We start from the raw sequence: 16,680 nt of genomic DNA on the forward strand, positions 1-16,680 counted from the left end.
GTGGTGCTTCAGGTTAAGAACAGTTTCAGGTTAAGTACGGACCTCCGGAACGAATTAAGTGCTTAACCCGAGGTACCACTGTAGTACTAAGCACCCCTATGGGGATGGTATTGAATTGTACAACTGACCCTGGTGAAATATAGGAAATGAACTATTGACCCAAACCTGTCTTGTGATGAAGCATTCAGATGTGCTGCTAACAACGCTTTGCCGAAGATACGATTCAGCCATGGCTGTCCATATACAGTGGTACCTCAGGTTAAGTACTTAATTCGTTCTGGAGGTCCGACCTTAACGAGTCGGCCATGATTGGACCTAATAGTCAGGGGTCGAGGGTACTTAACCGAGTAGTCAGGGTACTTACTTTGGGCATTGAATTACAAGAGGATCTGTCCTGGAGTGTCAACACAAGGGGGCTTCTGAAGAGGGCGCAGCAGAGACTGTACTTTTTGAGAATACTAAGGAAAAACCATATTCCGCAGAAACTGCTGCTTGCCTTCTATCACTGTGCCATTGAGAGCGTGCTCACTTATGGCTTATGTGTGTGAAGAAGAAGAAGAAGAAGAGTTTGGATTTGATATCCCGCCTTTCACTCCCTTTAAGGAGTCTCAAAGCGGCTAACATTCTCCTTTCCCTTCCTCCCCCACAACAAACACTCTGTGAGGTGAGTGGGGCTGAGAGACTTCACAGAAGTGTGACTGGCCCAAGGTCACCCAGCAGCTGCATGTGGAGGAGCGGAGACGCGAACCCGGTTTCCCAGATTACGAGACTACCGCTCTTAACCACTACACCACACTGGTGGTACGGAAGCTGTACTATCCAGGACAGGATGGGGTTGGGCAGGGTTGTTAAGGCAGCAGAGAGCATTGTTGGCTGCCCACTCTCCACCTTAGAGCAGATTTATGCCACAAGGTGCCATAGGAAGGCACTGGACATAGTAAAAGATCCATCGCATCCTGGTCACTGTCTCTTCGAGCTCCTGCCGTCGGGACGGAGATACAGGTCAATGAAGACAAGAACAAGCCGTCTTAAGAACAGCTTCTTCTCCAGAGCGATATCGGCCCTGAATGGGAAGCCCGGACTTTGAAAGTCATCTAATCTCCCTTGCTGTATTATACTGTATTGTTTAATTAGTGTTTTTATGGAGCAGTCAAGTAATTTCGTTGTCCCCGATGGGGGCAATGACAATAAAGATATTATTATTATTATTATTAATCGAGTCGGCCACGATTGGACCTAATAGTCAGGGGTCCCTTTTACCCATGGGTTCAAGACCCATGCTGGTTCCCTAAACAGTCGGCATTCTGCAACCACAGCATGCTTAGACTTCATCAAGCTGTTCTGAGCTACCTCCCCCGTCTCACAACCCCATTCATTTGTACTTCCACAAACCTTGGAGAGCTACAGTATTTCTCTCTTGCGCATGGACTCTTTAATCTTAGGGTCGTGGGTCTGAGCTCCACGTTGGGCAAAGGATTCCTGCATTGCATGCCATTGGGCTGGGTGACCCTCAGTGTCCCTTCCAACTCTACAATTCTATTATTCTACGGATGGCACCCTTTTGGCGTTGCATGGACCCGAGTTCTCGCCGAGTGCATGGGCGTTTTGTGGGCTGTTCTCTGGTGGCGTGCGTCCTGCCCACCTGCCTTGAGAAAACCCTCCCAAACTAGAGAACCGTCATCGGTGCCTTTAGAATAACGCCATCATTTTTCCACTATCCTAAGCCAGGGCGAGGACAAGAAAGAGGGGGGAAATCAGCGGGTGATCAGGCCCAGCCCTCGAGGTATTAAAACGAATCGCAAACCTGACGCACGTGCGATTAACTATTGGGGGGGGGGAATAGTTGCCATTCAGAAAAAAAGGAGATTTGCAAAAGGGTGATCAGGGGTGTCGCCTATTCCCGCCCAACAAGGAAGTAGAACAAGGAAGACGGTTCGTGACAGCTGCATATATTATTTTGCAGGGAATTCTTGGTTAGGAAAAACAGACCTCGATGCAGAGGAGTAGGAGACGCCTGATTCTCCACCCCTGCCCACGCCCCTATAACCCGCGCATCCTAAGCAACAAGGGCTGAGGACCAGGAAGCGCAGGTTCCTCTCGGTGCCCCGATGGCCTCTGGGCGGATCGCGCCCCCCAGCTGCGCTCACCAGTTTCCTGAGCCCACGATGCTGACTTTCAAGGGCGACGCTGTAGCCATGGGGGCGGCGGCAGCGGCAGAGGAAGCAGCGCAAAGGGAACGGCGCCTGGAGACCCTCCAATGGCCGCGGCTAGCAGTCCTCCGCCGCCCATGCAGAATCGGCGCAGGAGACGATCCCGCCCCCCAGCAAGAGCCAGGGACCTCCTCCTTCACCCGGAGCTTGCTGGGAATTATAGTCCTCTTCCGACTGACTGGGCTAGACGCGTGCCGCCGGGTATTGCTTTTATTTCATTTTTAAAAATCTTGCTGAGGACGCAGCGCCGTTGCGCCGAATTTGCTTTGCGCGGCTCATTCTTTGCAAGCCCAAGGAGTTTAGGCAAGCGCTTTGCAGTTACCTGGGAAGGAGTCCCGTTGAACTCGATGGGGTTTACTTCTGAGTAGGCACGGTGAGGCTTCCAACCTTGGCAGATCCAATCCGCTTATTTCTGTCTGTGCAGAGGATTACTCTTGCTAGAAAATGAAAGCGCTGCAAGGAGCCACAGGATATTCCCTAAGGCGCACTGACTCACAGGAGAGAGAGAAATTCCACGTGGGAGTGGATCCTGCCCCTCTTGTGGGTCAGACGCTGTTATTCATATTTATTTCCTCTCTAACGCAGGATTAAACAAGGGCATCTTAAGGTTTTTACTGTAGCAGCAACTGTATATATTGTAGCAGAATAAATACAACATACATGTGCGTGTGTTTTTATCCTGAATATCTACACACTTTTCCCAATATTTTCTGTGCATTGGAGACAAAGCCTAGCTAGCAGAACACCACTGGGGAACATGTGCAAGAGGCGTCATGTGACGGCAGAAAGTAGAGTTTTCAGAAACACAAATCACGTGCCATCTGATGCAAGGTCTGCATGTGCAGGAGTCATAGACTGATACAACGGGAGACTCGGAGACCCCAAGGATTATCTGTTCCAACCCCCTGGAATGCAGGAATATGCAGTTGTCCCATGTGGGGATCAAACCTGCAACCTTGGCATTACCAGCACCATGCTCTAACCAACTGAGCCTCAAAATGCCAATGGGGTTTAATCACAAATAAGTATGCAAATGATTGCAGCTGTGCAATGCAGCTCACCCCTAAGTAAGTCGTAAAGGTAAAGGGACCCCTGACCATTAGGTCCAGTTGTGGCCGACTCTGGGGTTGCGGCGCTCATCTCGCTTTATTGGCCAAGGGAGCCGGCGTACAGCTTCCGGGTCATGTGGCCAGCATGACTAAGCCGCTTCTGGCGAACCAGAGAAGCACACAGAAACGCTGTTTACCTTCCCGCCGGAGCGGTACCTATTTATCTACTTGCACTTTGACGTGCTTTCGAGCTGCTAGGTTGACAGGAGCAGGGACTGAGCAACGGGAGCTCACCCTGTCGTGGGGATTCGAACTGCCGACCTTCTGATTGGCAAGTCCTAGGCTCTGTGGTTTAACCCACAGCGCCACCCGCATCCTATTGAATTCAATTGTGCCTTAATTCCAAAGTAAGGGTGCATAGTCTTGCAGAGAGAAGAGGAGAGCAGGCAAGGGCAATGTTGTTTAAGGGATGCTCGATTTAGCCTTTCCCAAACTAGGGGCCTAACTGATCGTTGTCACATTCGTTTCTCTGAGCGACACCGTTGTTCTCTTTCACATTTGTATGGTTGACATTAATTCAGGGTTCCAGTTACAGATAGGTAGCCGTGTTGGTCTGCCATAGTCAAAATAAAAAAATTCCTTCCTGTAGCACCTTAAAGACCAACTAAGTTAGTTCTTGGTATAAGCTTTCGTGTGTATCTGAAGAAGTGTGCATGCACACGAAAGCTTATACCAAGAACTAACTTAGTTGGTCTTTAAGGTGCTACAGGAAGGAATTTTTTTATTAATTCAGGGTGTGGCCTTTAGTAATATGGTGCCTTGAGCGAGGGCAAAATTTGGTGCCCCCGCTAAACATTTCTTATATTCACAATAATTCCTTTTTTTATTTAGCCAACACACACAAATGTGCCTTTTTATTTATTTTTAATTTGTGCAGGGAAACTGCCCATCCCATCTTAAATCTCGTCCTACATCCTTTCCTTTAGGGAGCCCCCCCCCTTCTCCCTCTTTCCTTTTTTTTGCAAACTGTCATAAGTAAAATCAGATCAGATTGGAACCATCAATTCCATTGTGAGGACAATGCAACGCTAGAAAAATACAGCCATACATGGAAGGTGGGGGATGCATGGATCATTGAAGGCTTAATGGAGTATGTCAAGAAGAGTAAGATATATTGGCTTGAAGGATTTACTCTCAAAGCATGAGAAAGTGCATTTAGAAGAATACAAGCCTTTTTGACCATAACAAGCTGTGGATGAGACAGGATTTTAAACATTGCAGCTGACAGCTTGACGTCATATGGGCATAAAAAGGTAAAGGTAAAGGTACCCCTGCCGGTACGGGCCAGTCTTGACAGACTCTAGGGTTGTGCGCTCATCTCACTCTATAGGCCAGGAGCCAGCGCTGTCCGCAGACACTTCCGGGTCACGTGGCCAGCATGACATCGCTGCTCTGGCGAGCCAGCGCAGCACACGGAAACGCCGTTTACCTTCCCGCCAGTAAGCAGTACCTATTTATCTACTTGCACTTTGACGTGCTTTCGAACTGCTAGGTTGGCAGGTACTGGGACCGAACAACGGGAGCGCACCCCGCCGCGGGGATTCGAACCACCGACCTTTCGATCGGCAAGCCCTAGGCGCTAAGGCTTTTACCCACAGCGCCACCCGCGTCCCGCATGTGGGCATACTGATATTTTAATTTACATATGGGGGTGGGGAAGCATTTCATTTGCCAGAGCCCTCCCTTGCTAGCTAATATGTGACATTAAGGTCAGTGCCTTAAAACTTTTGTCCGAAAGTTGCACTGGTGCGGTAGCAATGGGGCAATATTATTGCTCCACTCGCAGCCGGCGTCTCTCTTGCTGCATTGCCTCACAAAGGCGTCCTGAGAGATAGAAACATGCAGAGAAAGGGATGTGGTTAGTCCTTGGGTAAAACTCAAGGCCTCTTGGACAGAGCCAGTTAAATTGGCGGAAAAGGGGAAATTACATGTGTACGGCACACACAGACTTCTAGCCATGTGGAAGACTAGCCACGTACAGCTATATAAAGCTGGAATAAGAGATTATGAAGCCCCAAACCATGCCCCTATTACAGTAGTAAGCTAAAGGTAAAGGTGACCCCTGACCATTAGGTCTAGTTGTGACTGACTCGGGGGTTGCGGTGCTCATCTCGCTTTGTTGGCCGAGGGAGCCGGTGTACAGCTTCCGGGTCATGTGGCCAGCATGACTAAGCTGCTTCTGGCAAACCAGAGCAGCACACAGAAACACCGTTTACCTTCCCGCCGGAGTGGTACCTATTTATCTACTTGCACTTTGACGTGCTTTCGAACTGCTAGGTTGGCAGGAGCAGGGACCGAGCAACGGGAGCTCACCCCATCGTGGGGATTCGAACTGCCGACCTTCTGATCGGCAAGTCCTAGGCTCTGTGGTTTAACCCAGAGTGCCACCCGCGTCCCTCATTACAGTGGTACTTTGGGTTAAGAACTTAATTTGTTCTGGAGGTCCATTCTTAACCTGAAACTGTTCTTAACCTGAGGTACCACTTTAGCTAATGGGGCCTCCTCCTGCTGCTGCGCCACCGGAGCATGATTTCTGTTCTCATCCTGAAGCAAAGTTCTTAACCCGAGGTACTACTTCCGGGTTAGCCGAGTCTGTAACCTGAAGCGTCTGTAACCTGAAGCATCTGTAACCCGAGGAACCACTGTATTCCAACAGAAAGGACAATGAAAACATAAATGGTTTGAAGCTACGGTGTGAACAGTTAGGGTGGGGAAGAGTTGTGAAACACACTGGGGGGGGAAATACACAACTTTACTGACACTAAGGCGGTAATGTGAACACACGGAGTGTGTTGCAAGGCCAGAAGAAATACCCCATTGCCACCATCACGTCTACTACGTTATCCTGCCTCTGCTCATAAAGCCCTGCAGCTCTCAAAAGCTTCTATGGGCTGCTGTCAGAGACTGGACAGAGGAGGAATGGTGGAGACCGCCTCCCCAGCCTGACCCTCCCAGAGAAGAAGACCGTTAAGAATTACAACAGGGATTTGAGGGAGGTCACAGCTGAGAGGCAGATGAGGGGGTGGCTGGGAAATACAGTGGTGCCTCGCAAGACGAAAAGAATCCGTTCTGTGATTCTCTTCGTCTAGCGGTTTTTTCGTCTTGCGAAGCAAGCCCATTGACGGATTAGAGGATTAGCGCTATTAGCGGCTTTTAGCGGCTTATCTGCTGATCGGATCAGCTGATAAACGGCTTAGCGGCTTAGAAAAGGGGGGGGAACCAGCAGGAACTCACAAGACATTGTCCATAGGAAATTCGTTTTGCGAAGCACCTCCAAAACAGAAAACTCTTTTGTCTAGCGAGTTTTCCGTCTTGCGAGGCATTCGTCTTGCGGGGCACCACTGTAATGGGAGAGGAGGAAGTTAAGCACCAAGAGGGCAACAGCTGATGGACACAGTCTCTTTAGAAAGTATTCCAGACACGCCCCCTTCCCAGAACCCAGCAAGCCTTGAAAGTAAGAGAGCAAATACCACCAGGTAAATGATATACTGAATGAGGACAAGAGGAAAGTTGGGTTTGAGGATAAAAAATAAATCAAAATTTCAAATAGAATTGATAGAAGGCAGAGGTAACACACTATCCAGGATGTATGATTTGTTGTTAGAATGGTTTACAAAAGATGAGGAACTGAAAGAAGCGAGAATAAAATGGGCTATAGATTTTGGGCATAACATTGAATTGGATGCATGGATAAAATTATGGAATGAAAGTATGAAATTTACGACATGTACAGCTCTGAAAGAAGATTTATAGGTGGCATTTAACACCGACAAAATTGGCAAAAATGTATAGGATGAGGGATAAAAAATGTTGGAAGTGCAAAGAGGTGGATGGTGAATATTATCACATGTGGTGGACTTGTGATAAAGTAAAGACATTTTGGGAGTCGATTTACAACGAACTTAAGAAAATATTAAAATATACTTTTCCTAAAAAGCCAGAGGCTTTTTTGCCTGGCCTGAAGGGAAAGGAGATTAAGACAAAAGATCAAAGATTATTCATGTATGCCACAGCTGCGGCAAGGACTTTGTTGGCCCAAAACTGGAAATCACAAGAAGTTTCTACCATTGTGGAGTGGCAAACAAAAATGATGGACTATGTGGAGTTAGCCAAACTGACTGGCAGAATTCAGGATCAGGATGATCAAAGATTCCAGGAAAATTGGAGTGAATTTATTGTGTATTTAAAGGACAACTGTAAAAACTTAAAGACACTAGCAGGATTGAAGTAACTCCTACAATGCGAGCAAGGTGATTTAGGTGTAAAAAGATAAAATACGCGACAGGATGTGATAAGGGATACCAACTGAAGGGAGGGAAGGAAGACGCAAGCTCGGCAGAGCATAAGGTTTATAGGTTGATTAATGTACGGTAAGAATGAATGTGTAAAGAAAATAATAAAAATTTATTGGGGGGGGGGGAAGAAAGTAGGAAAGCAAAGGGCCCTCAGCGCCACCTGTAGAGGATGACGAATGAGGAAGTGGGAGAAAAAGCGGTTGGAGAGTCACTTGGGAAAACACCACTATTCCAAGAGGCTGCTTTCCCAAGCCTCTCTGTGAATAAAAAGCAGGTGGTTCCTTGTCTTATCCGTACCTGGCAACCTGCCGTGGGGATTGGTTCCTCTGCTGCCTGACAGCTGCATACACACCATAGATTTCAAGTACAGTGGTACCTCAGGTTACATACGCTTCAGGTGACATACGCTTCAGGTTACAGACTCCGCTCACCCAGAAACAGTACCTCGGGTTAAGAACTTTGCTTCAGGATGAGAACAGAAATCGTGCTCCGGCGGTGTGGCAGCAGCAGGAGGCCCCATTAGCTAAAGTGGTGCTTCAGGTTAAGAACAGTTTCAGGTTAAGAACGGACCTCTGGAACGAATTAAGTACTGAACCCGAGGTACCACTGTACATGCTTTCCCTCAAAGAATCCTGGAAACTGTAGTTTATGCATCGCAGAACTACAGTTCCCAGCACGCTTTACAAACTACTATTCCCAGGGTTTTTTTTAGGGGCTGGGAGCCATTTTCTTTAAACATATAGTGTATACACAGCCATCGTCTCTAACCCTGAGGCCCAAATATTTTTAGTCTCAAAGGGCAGCACTCTTAGACAAATCTGCAATATCCAAATCACTATTTTTTTTTTATTATTTTATTTAAAAGAAGTTCTCTTTCTATTGGGGTAGGAGAGCTTGGGGGGAATCATGTCTGGCAACCAATGCATTGTTTTGGTTTCAGATAGTACATGGGTAGAGGAGTCTAAAAAGCCCAGGACACAAATTTTCACATCCCTCTAGTGGCAATGGTGGCTCATGCAGCAGAAGTAACATATTTAGCATTAACTCTGGAAGTGTATCTGGGACGCGGATGGCGCTGTGGGTTAAACCACAGAGCCTAGGACTTGCCGATCAGAAGGTCGGCGGTTTGAATCCCCGCAACGGGGTGAGCTCCTGTTGCTCGGTCCCTGCTCCTGCCAACCTAGCAGTTCGAAAACACAAGGTGCAAGTAGATAAAGAGGTACCACTCCAGCGGGAAGGTAAACTGCATGTGCTGCTCTGGTTCGCCAGTCATGCTGGCCACATGACCTGGAAGCTGTACACTGGCTCCCTCGGCCAATAAAGCGAGATGAGCGCCGCAACCCCAGAGTCGGCCACGACTGGACCTAATGGTCAGGGGTCCCTTTACCTCACCCATGTACTATCTGAAAACAAAAGGGCACATTGGTTGCCAGGTGTGAAATATATTGGCATTGTTTTCAGCTCTCCTGCCCCACTATTCACTGCTTTACTTCAAACAGTTCCATATTACATGGTCAGCTGTTTCTTCCAGCCAACAAAGGCTGGTGCCTTCGAACAAGGTAGACGGGAAGGTTAACTTTGAGGTTCTGCTCAAGCTCTTGGAGCAGAATGCGACCAGTTAAAGGGACCTACAGCCATTGGATTTTTCAAGGCAATTGGTTTTCAGGCTTCTAACAGTCTTGTTTACTGCATCTTGCTCCATTGAGCCTAATGAGAGCCACGGAGAGCTATAAACCATTTTCCAGATGGTCCCTATTTACTGATCATGTAAGAGGACATCAGTTGCCCCTATTTGCATGCACAACTGACATTAGTGAGACCCAGCAGTCTTTAGACTTCAGCTCTGCACTATAGAATTTAAAAGATTTAAAGAGTTCGAAATAAAGGCATTGAAGGCGATACGATGCAAAACTACTCAGAATTCATTACAAGTGATCCAGCATTCTTAGACATACTAAATCACATTTAAGTTGATAACTGGGAATGTAGTAATTAACTCAGCACATGACATTATACTAGCCCTTATAATATTTTAATGGCTCTGAACTCCTTTGGGATTCTATGCCTAATTGGATTAAATAACCCCAGCATACGTTTAACTTTTCTTTCAGAATTGAAACGCTAATTTATCGTGTCTCCTGGTGTCATGATGTAGTAGATGTTCAGGAAATGGCAGCCTGACTTTGAAGCATCTTTTGTTTACATTTACGAAACCCATCTTGATACTGAGATGATTGACAAGAGGGCCCTGCACCCAAATATCGCAGTGGGGGCTGCTGCTGCTCACCCCCTGCCTGCTGCTCCTAACAAAGTCAGTCTGCGTTCTGTGGCCGCTGTACTATAAGATGATAAAACCCACACCAGCTGTTGGTACAAAAGGGAGCTCCTCCCCCTTGGGGGAAAAAAAGTTTGCATTTCTGTAAACCCTGGCATTTCCCTGAGTAGGAGATAGGGAAGGGAACTACAGTGGTACCTCGGGTTACATATGCTTCAGGTTACACACTACGCTAACCTAGAAATAGTGCTTCAGGTTAAGAACTTTGCTTCAGGATAAGAACAGAAATCGGGCTCTGGCGGCGCGGCAGCAGCAGGAGGCCCCGTTAGCTAAAATGGTGCTTCAAGTTAAGAACAGTTTCAGGTTAAGTACGGACCTCCAGAGCGAACTAAGTACTTAACCCGAGGTACCACTGTAGTTGCAATTAGAGAAAATCAAAGGCAGATTGAACAGAAGCCGGTGAAAAACTAGGAGCCCTGTTTAGGGAAGTTTTTAATGTTTAAAGTTTTCTTCTCTTTTTAGTCCTCTGCTGGGAGCCGCCCAGAGTGTCTGGGGAGGCCCAGCCAGTTGGGTGGCATATAAATAATAAAATTATTAGTAGTAAAAGGTAAAGGGACCCCTGACTGTTAGGTCCAGTCGCAGACGACTCTGGGGTTGCGGCGCTCATCTCGCTTTATTGGCCGAGGGAGCCGGCGTACAGCTTCCGGGTCATGTGGCCAGCATGACTAAGCCCCTTCTGGCGAACCAGAGCAGCGCACGGAAACGCCATTTACCTTCCCGCCGGAGCAGTACCTATTTATCTACTTGCACTTTAACGTGCTTTCGAACTGCTAGATTGGCAGGAGCAGGAACCAAACGAGTTCTCACCCCGTCGTGGGGATTCGAACCGCCAACCTTCTGGTCGGCAAACCCTAGGGTAATAGCAAAATAAAATAGTGCCACCTACAGACCACAATGGCAACAACGCAGTCCAGTTGTGAGTAGCAGGTCCAGTTGTGTTGTTTGCTTCCCTTCCATGGGTCCTTTTGATTGTATTTTCAGCTGCACAGCAATACTTTTCATCTTCCTAAGTTATCTATACATTCTGTTACATTACAGGTGCATTTAAAATCCTGCTAATGTTTTGACCTGTTTGTATATACCGTACATTATAAAGAGCATAAATTGGTACTTTGGCTCCTCCTGACTCCTGATGTCATGCGCACGTTGACATCATGCGTGACGCCATGCGCGTGACATTGTCCTGTCCCCCTGCGCCAATTGCCCTTACAAGCTGGTGCCTCTAGTGGGGTATTTCAAGTGGTTGCAACAGCATATGCTTGTCCCCAGAGCCGTCGTAAAATAAAATTATTAAAAAGTTTCCTGCTGTGCTCTTTATCTTGGGCAGCTGCTAATACCAGTAGCACTTGGAAAAGCAGAAGCTCATTTCATGCGGGGAAGCAGAGATATTATATGAGGCAGAATTAAGTATGCTAGGAGGAACAAACAATAGTTGTGTTGTTAGAGAACAAACAGATTGTGCAGCACTAACCTGTAACTTCCATAATGCGCTTCCTTGGTTTGCATATCAAGACTGAACGCTTGCTCTGTATGCAGTCTGTGTAGAACCTTCATGGACGGAGCCTACAAATCTCATTTCTGGATCAGTATGTGACACCATGAAATCATCTTTGTAATATTGCTTTGTTCTCTCATGAGGTTTCACTTGATTAAGCCCCTTCAACAGAACAGCTTCCCCTCCGATCAACGAGGATCCAAAAATACGCAACAGTGTAATTGTGTTGGGTTATCTGGGGTTTTTATCTTTGTGTTTTATATGGGTTTTTTTTCTTTTAACAACAACAAAAAAAAGAACCATTTATTTTCTTTGAACAAAATGTACAAAGGTGCTCAAATCACAGTACAGTGGTGCCTCACAAGACGAAAAGAATCCGTTCTGTGATTCTCTTCGTCTAACAGTTTTTTCTTCTTGCGAAGCAAGCCCATTGACGGATTAGCGGATTAGCGCTATTAGCGGCTTTTAGCGGCTTATCGGCTTATCAGATCAGCTGATAAGCGGCTTAGCGGCTTAGAAAAAAGGGGGGGAGGAAAAACCCCCCGCAGGAACTCGCAAGACATTTTCGTCTTGCGAAGCAAGCCCATAGGAAATTTGTTTTGCGAAGCACCTCCAAAACGGAAAACTCTTTCGTCTAGCGAGTTTTCCGTCTTGCGAGGCATTCGTCTTGCGGGGCACCACTGTATTTTCCGCCCCATAAGACGCACCAGACCATAAGATGCACCTAGTTTTTGGAGGAGGAAAACAAGAAAAAAAATATTCTGAATCCCAGAAGCCAGAACAGCAAGAGGGATCTGGCTTCTGGGATAGCAGCCTCTTGCTGTTCTGGCTTCTGGGATAGCCGCCCAAGCCTCTTCAGGGCAGCGGGATGAAGGCTCCCCCTGCCCTCAAGAGGCTTCGCGCAGCAAAGCCAGGACAGCAAGAGGAATCGCTGCGCAGCGATCCCTCTTGCTGTCCTTGCTCATGGGATAGCCGCACGTAGCCTCTTCTGGGAAGCAGGATAAAGGCTCCCCCAAGAGCCGCTCTCCCTTTAAAGAGCGCGCGGAGCGTGTGTGCGGCTCTTGGGGGCTTTTCTCCAAGGAGGGAGAAGGGCAGCCCTTCTCCCTCCTTGGGGAAAAGCCCCCAAGAGCCGCACACACGCTCCACATGCTCTTTAAAGGGAGCGCTGAGCAGAGCCTCCCGCCTGCATTTGCCCCATAAGACGCATTTCCCCTTACTTTTTAGGAGGGGAAAAGTGCATTTTATAGAGCGAAAAATGTGGTAATGTTTCCCACAACATCAGCCTGGAAATCCACCCCTGTGCCAAGCATCCAGTGAGAGTGAATGCTTTTCTTGCCACGTAGTCTCATCAAACCTGCTCCTTTTTACCAGATTTCTTAATCCCACCTCCGGTAAGTGGGCCCTTGCTAGCTGCTTTTGCCTTCTATTCACCAAGTTTCTTCTGCTCCTCCTTCTGCTTTTGCTTGAATGCTTTGTCTTCCTTCGCTTGTTTCTTGGGCTGTTTCAAAGGTTTCTTCTTGCCACCATCTCGTCCCGACATGATGCTGCCTCCTCGCTTGCTGGCTTGCTTCTTCCCGACCCTCCGCTCGTTCCGACACCCGAAGGGCCTCTTGTGTTTTATATGTTAATAATTGTAGATTTCCTTTTGGGTTCTCAATAGATTGCAGCCCGGCTCTGACTGATATTATTATTTTGATTCATTATCCTTAGGTCCCATGGCAGCATACCCTTCAATATTTATCTGAGGAAAATAGGGATGTCCTGTTTAATAAAAATAAAATAATAAAAATAATAAAATATTTATACTCTGCCCATCTGACTGGGCTGCACCAGTCACTATGGGCAGATTCAAACATATATAAAAACAGATTAAAACATTAAACATTTTTTTAAAACTTCCCTATACCTTCAGATGCCTTCAGATGACTCAGGGGTCGCATAACTCCATACCCTCCAACATTTCTCTGATGAAAGAAGGGATGTCCTAAGGAAAAGAGGGGCATTTCGGGATCAAGTCAGAAACTAGGGATGGCTTCTGTAAATCTGGGACTGTCCCTGGAAAATAAGGATACTCAGAGGGTCTGCAGAAGGTCACAACAGTTTAAAACACAACATTAACAACAGCCTAAAACAAGCTCCAATCACAATAAGAGGGTGGGTCCTAAATATATACATTTCAAGTGTCAAAGGGCAGGGGGACGATAGAGGTGTGTATTAGAAATCTAAACAAGCAACCCTAGAGCAAATGCAATTAACATTTATGTAGATTTGGCTCCTTTTCTGGGGGTGGGGTGCAAGAGGAAGACATTTCCTATTTGCATATTTACAGGTATGCCCTGTTAGCTACCACCAAGGCTAACGCTCTTACGAGACAACCTATACTTTGAGTAGGTTTATAAATGGCCATGTTGTAATCTTATTGCTGTATAACCATCTTCCTCAACATGGTGCCACCCAGATGTTTTGGCCTGAAACGCCCATCTGCTCGACCCAGCATGGCCAATGGCCTGGGGTGTTGCAAGGTGTAGCCCATAACATCTGGAGAACATCTGGGCAAGCCTGCTCTATATGAATGTTTCCCATCATTAGTACCCTGAGCATTTGCATATTTGCTCACTGAATGCAATGGGACTTACTCTCAAGTAAGTGTGCATTAGAGAGCAAGTTTCATTAGTCTAGTATTGACTTGTTGCTAGACTCAATATGTTCTAAGGATGTGATTCATTCAGCCTGAGTTCAGTGCTGTTTGGTTTATTTTAAAAGTTGTGTTGTTGTTTAGTGGTTTAGTTGTGTCTGACTCTCTGTGACCCCATGGACCAGAGCATGCCACGCACTCCTGCCTTCCACTGCTTCCTGCAGTTTGGTCAAACTCATGTTAGTAGCTTCGAGAACACTATCCAACCATCTCGTCCTCTGTCATCCCCTTCTCCTTGTGCCCTCCATCTTTCCCAACATCAGGGTCTTTTCCAGGGAGTCTTCTCTTCTCATGAGGTGGCCAAAGTATTGGAGCCTTAGCTTCAAGATCTGTCCTTCCAGTGAGCATTTTAAAAGTTAGTCATGTTGTTAAACTACTCTCATGTAAATCAGTGGTACTTAGCTGCACTCTTAAGCACTCACCCGAGAGTAAGTTTCCTTTGTAATAATAAAAAAACCTGTGTGTTTCCCCCCTGTCATCTTTAACATTTAGACTCATTTGTTCACTCAGCTCTGACAGTACTAATTATCTGGTGGTTGTTATAGAGATGTTATTTACCTTTCTACATTCGCCCAGAGTGCAGAGGAAATTAAACAGATGACATGACATGCCTGGGAAAGTGCAAGCAGACACTTTTATGGGCCTGTCTTACAGTTCTCTACTTTATTTTATTTGAGCAGTAGATGCATTTGCCTGGAGAACTGTAGCCCGTGACCTTTTTGGTCTTTAGAGTTTAGAGAGAGAGTTTGGATTTGATATCCCGCTTTATCACTGCCTGAAGGAGTCTCAAAGCGGCTAACAATCTCCTTTCCCTTCCTCCCCCACAACAAACACTCTGTGAGAATGAGTGAGGCTGAGAGACTTCAGAGAAGTGTGACTGGCCCAAGGTCACCCAACAGCTGCATGTGGAGGAATAGGGATGCGAACCTGGTTCACCAGATTACGAGTCCACTGCTCTTAACCACTACACCACACACACTTTCTCTCTACTGAAACAAAGAAAGCACTAATGATAAGAGAGAGAGGGAGAAGTGGAATTATTGTTAGGGAGAGATACATGGAAAGAAAGCAGGGACGGTAGCTGAAATTGGCCTCCTCCCAGAAGCCAGAAGAAGTCTTGGGAGAGGTTCTTGATGGAAGAAGACTCCTGGGGTGGAGGATGACTGAAACTGCAGAGAGCTTTTGTCAGTCATGAGCTGCCCTCGACCAATGGCCTGATTCAGTGTAAAGCAGTTTCCAACATTCAGCCTTAAAGCACTGGGGACGCTCTGCGTCACACTCTCATCTCAGTTCACTCAGGTTGATACTCAGGTATCATGAGCTAAATGTGCCCTGTAGCACATGCCTCTGAGCTCAGATCTCCAGTCGGAGCAGAAGGAGGGCTGAGTCTCTGAAAGAAGTCACTGAAGAAGGACTTAAAATGTGAGAAAGGACTTGCCTGGGCAAAATATCTGATGTTAACCTGAAAAGATGTTCCAACCCTAAGCCGTGAACATAAAAAGTGAGGAATACAGTGGCAGATCCCAGGAGAAATGTCTCTTTGACCTCCTCTTGACCTTGTAGTCTAGGCTGTATGTTTGCCGTTATTCATTGGGATGGGGATTTATACAATATAGAGGATCCTTTCAAGACCTTCTTCCCCTCTCACACTACTGCTTTTTCAAAGGGTGGAGGAAGTTGAGGTCAGGGGCTACCCCTTCATTCACCCCATATCAAAGAGGACTTGTTAGCAGTGGCGTAGCGTGGGGGGTGCAGGGGGGGCCGGCCGCATCAGGCGCAACATCTGGGGGGGGCGCTCACACTCGCAGCTCTCTGCCCCTACCTGGCTCACTCACTCTAGGGGGCGCAAATTACTTGCCTTGCCCCGGGTGCTGACAACCCACGCTACGCCTCTGCTTGTTAGGAGCTTCTGTATTTTTCCACAATCAGAAATAGTTTAACAAACCAAATACACCCCCTGACGCACACTTTGTGTAGCCCGACCCTAATGCACACCAGTGTAATCTGTCCCAAATGACATGATCACATAGCTGCTGTCACTCTGCTGGAGTGGAGGCCACACCCTGGAGGAAATCTTTTATGAGAATCCCATCCCCAGCCTTCAAACAATGCCAACCCAGTTCTGCAGAAAATCAGAAAGAGCTCTGCCCCCACTCCCGGGGTCAGGATAGAACCGCCTGAAGGGGAAGGAGATTCTGCAAGAAGACTCTATATATCAAATGCTTGTACATTACATTTCCAAGTTTCCTAGTACTCAACATTAACTATGGTGGGCAAATGTTGAAAGGAAATGGACCAGAAACATATGGGTTGGAAAATAAACTTATTCGCAATGCTTCTTTAGGGTGGAGTTTCCTGAATTGTGGACAGCTATGTTCTTGTGAAAAGTATGACTCAATTTTTTTTTTTTTAAAGGGAAACGTAACAAGGAAAAGGAGTAGGAAGAATTCCCTGCTGCCTCTCTGTGTAATGCATTTCTCTATAAACAGAAAGTCACAGGTGTGTTTTGTACGCATTTGAAATGCAGGTATAGCTGGTTAA

At 46.8% G+C, this 16,680-nt stretch overlaps 1 protein-coding gene and 1 pseudogene across 2 annotated transcripts in view; both read right to left on the reverse strand.

The window, feature by feature from the left end:
* GPD1L (glycerol-3-phosphate dehydrogenase 1 like) overlaps window positions 1-2,333 on the reverse strand; it is a 30,779-nt gene extending 28,446 nt beyond the window's left edge. Inside the window, exon 1 of the mRNA XM_081164951.1 lies at window positions 2,148-2,333. Within this exon, the coding sequence (XP_081021077.1) occupies window positions 2,148-2,197 (50 nt within the window). The 5' untranslated portion in view covers window positions 2,198-2,333. The remainder of the gene's footprint in view (window positions 1-2,147) is intronic.
* Window positions 2,334-12,713: 10,380 nt separating this feature from the next.
* Window positions 12,714-13,047, reverse strand: LOC308569441 (translation machinery-associated protein 7 pseudogene; annotated as a pseudogene). Its single transcript has one exon. The product of its transcript is annotated as a translation machinery-associated protein 7 pseudogene (transcript).
* Window positions 13,048-16,680: the final 3,633 nt, after the last annotated feature.

Source organism: Podarcis bocagei (assembly GCF_964188305.1).
Source record: "Podarcis bocagei genome assembly, chromosome: 12".
Lineage (NCBI taxonomy): Eukaryota > Metazoa > Chordata > Lepidosauria > Squamata > Lacertidae > Podarcis > Podarcis bocagei.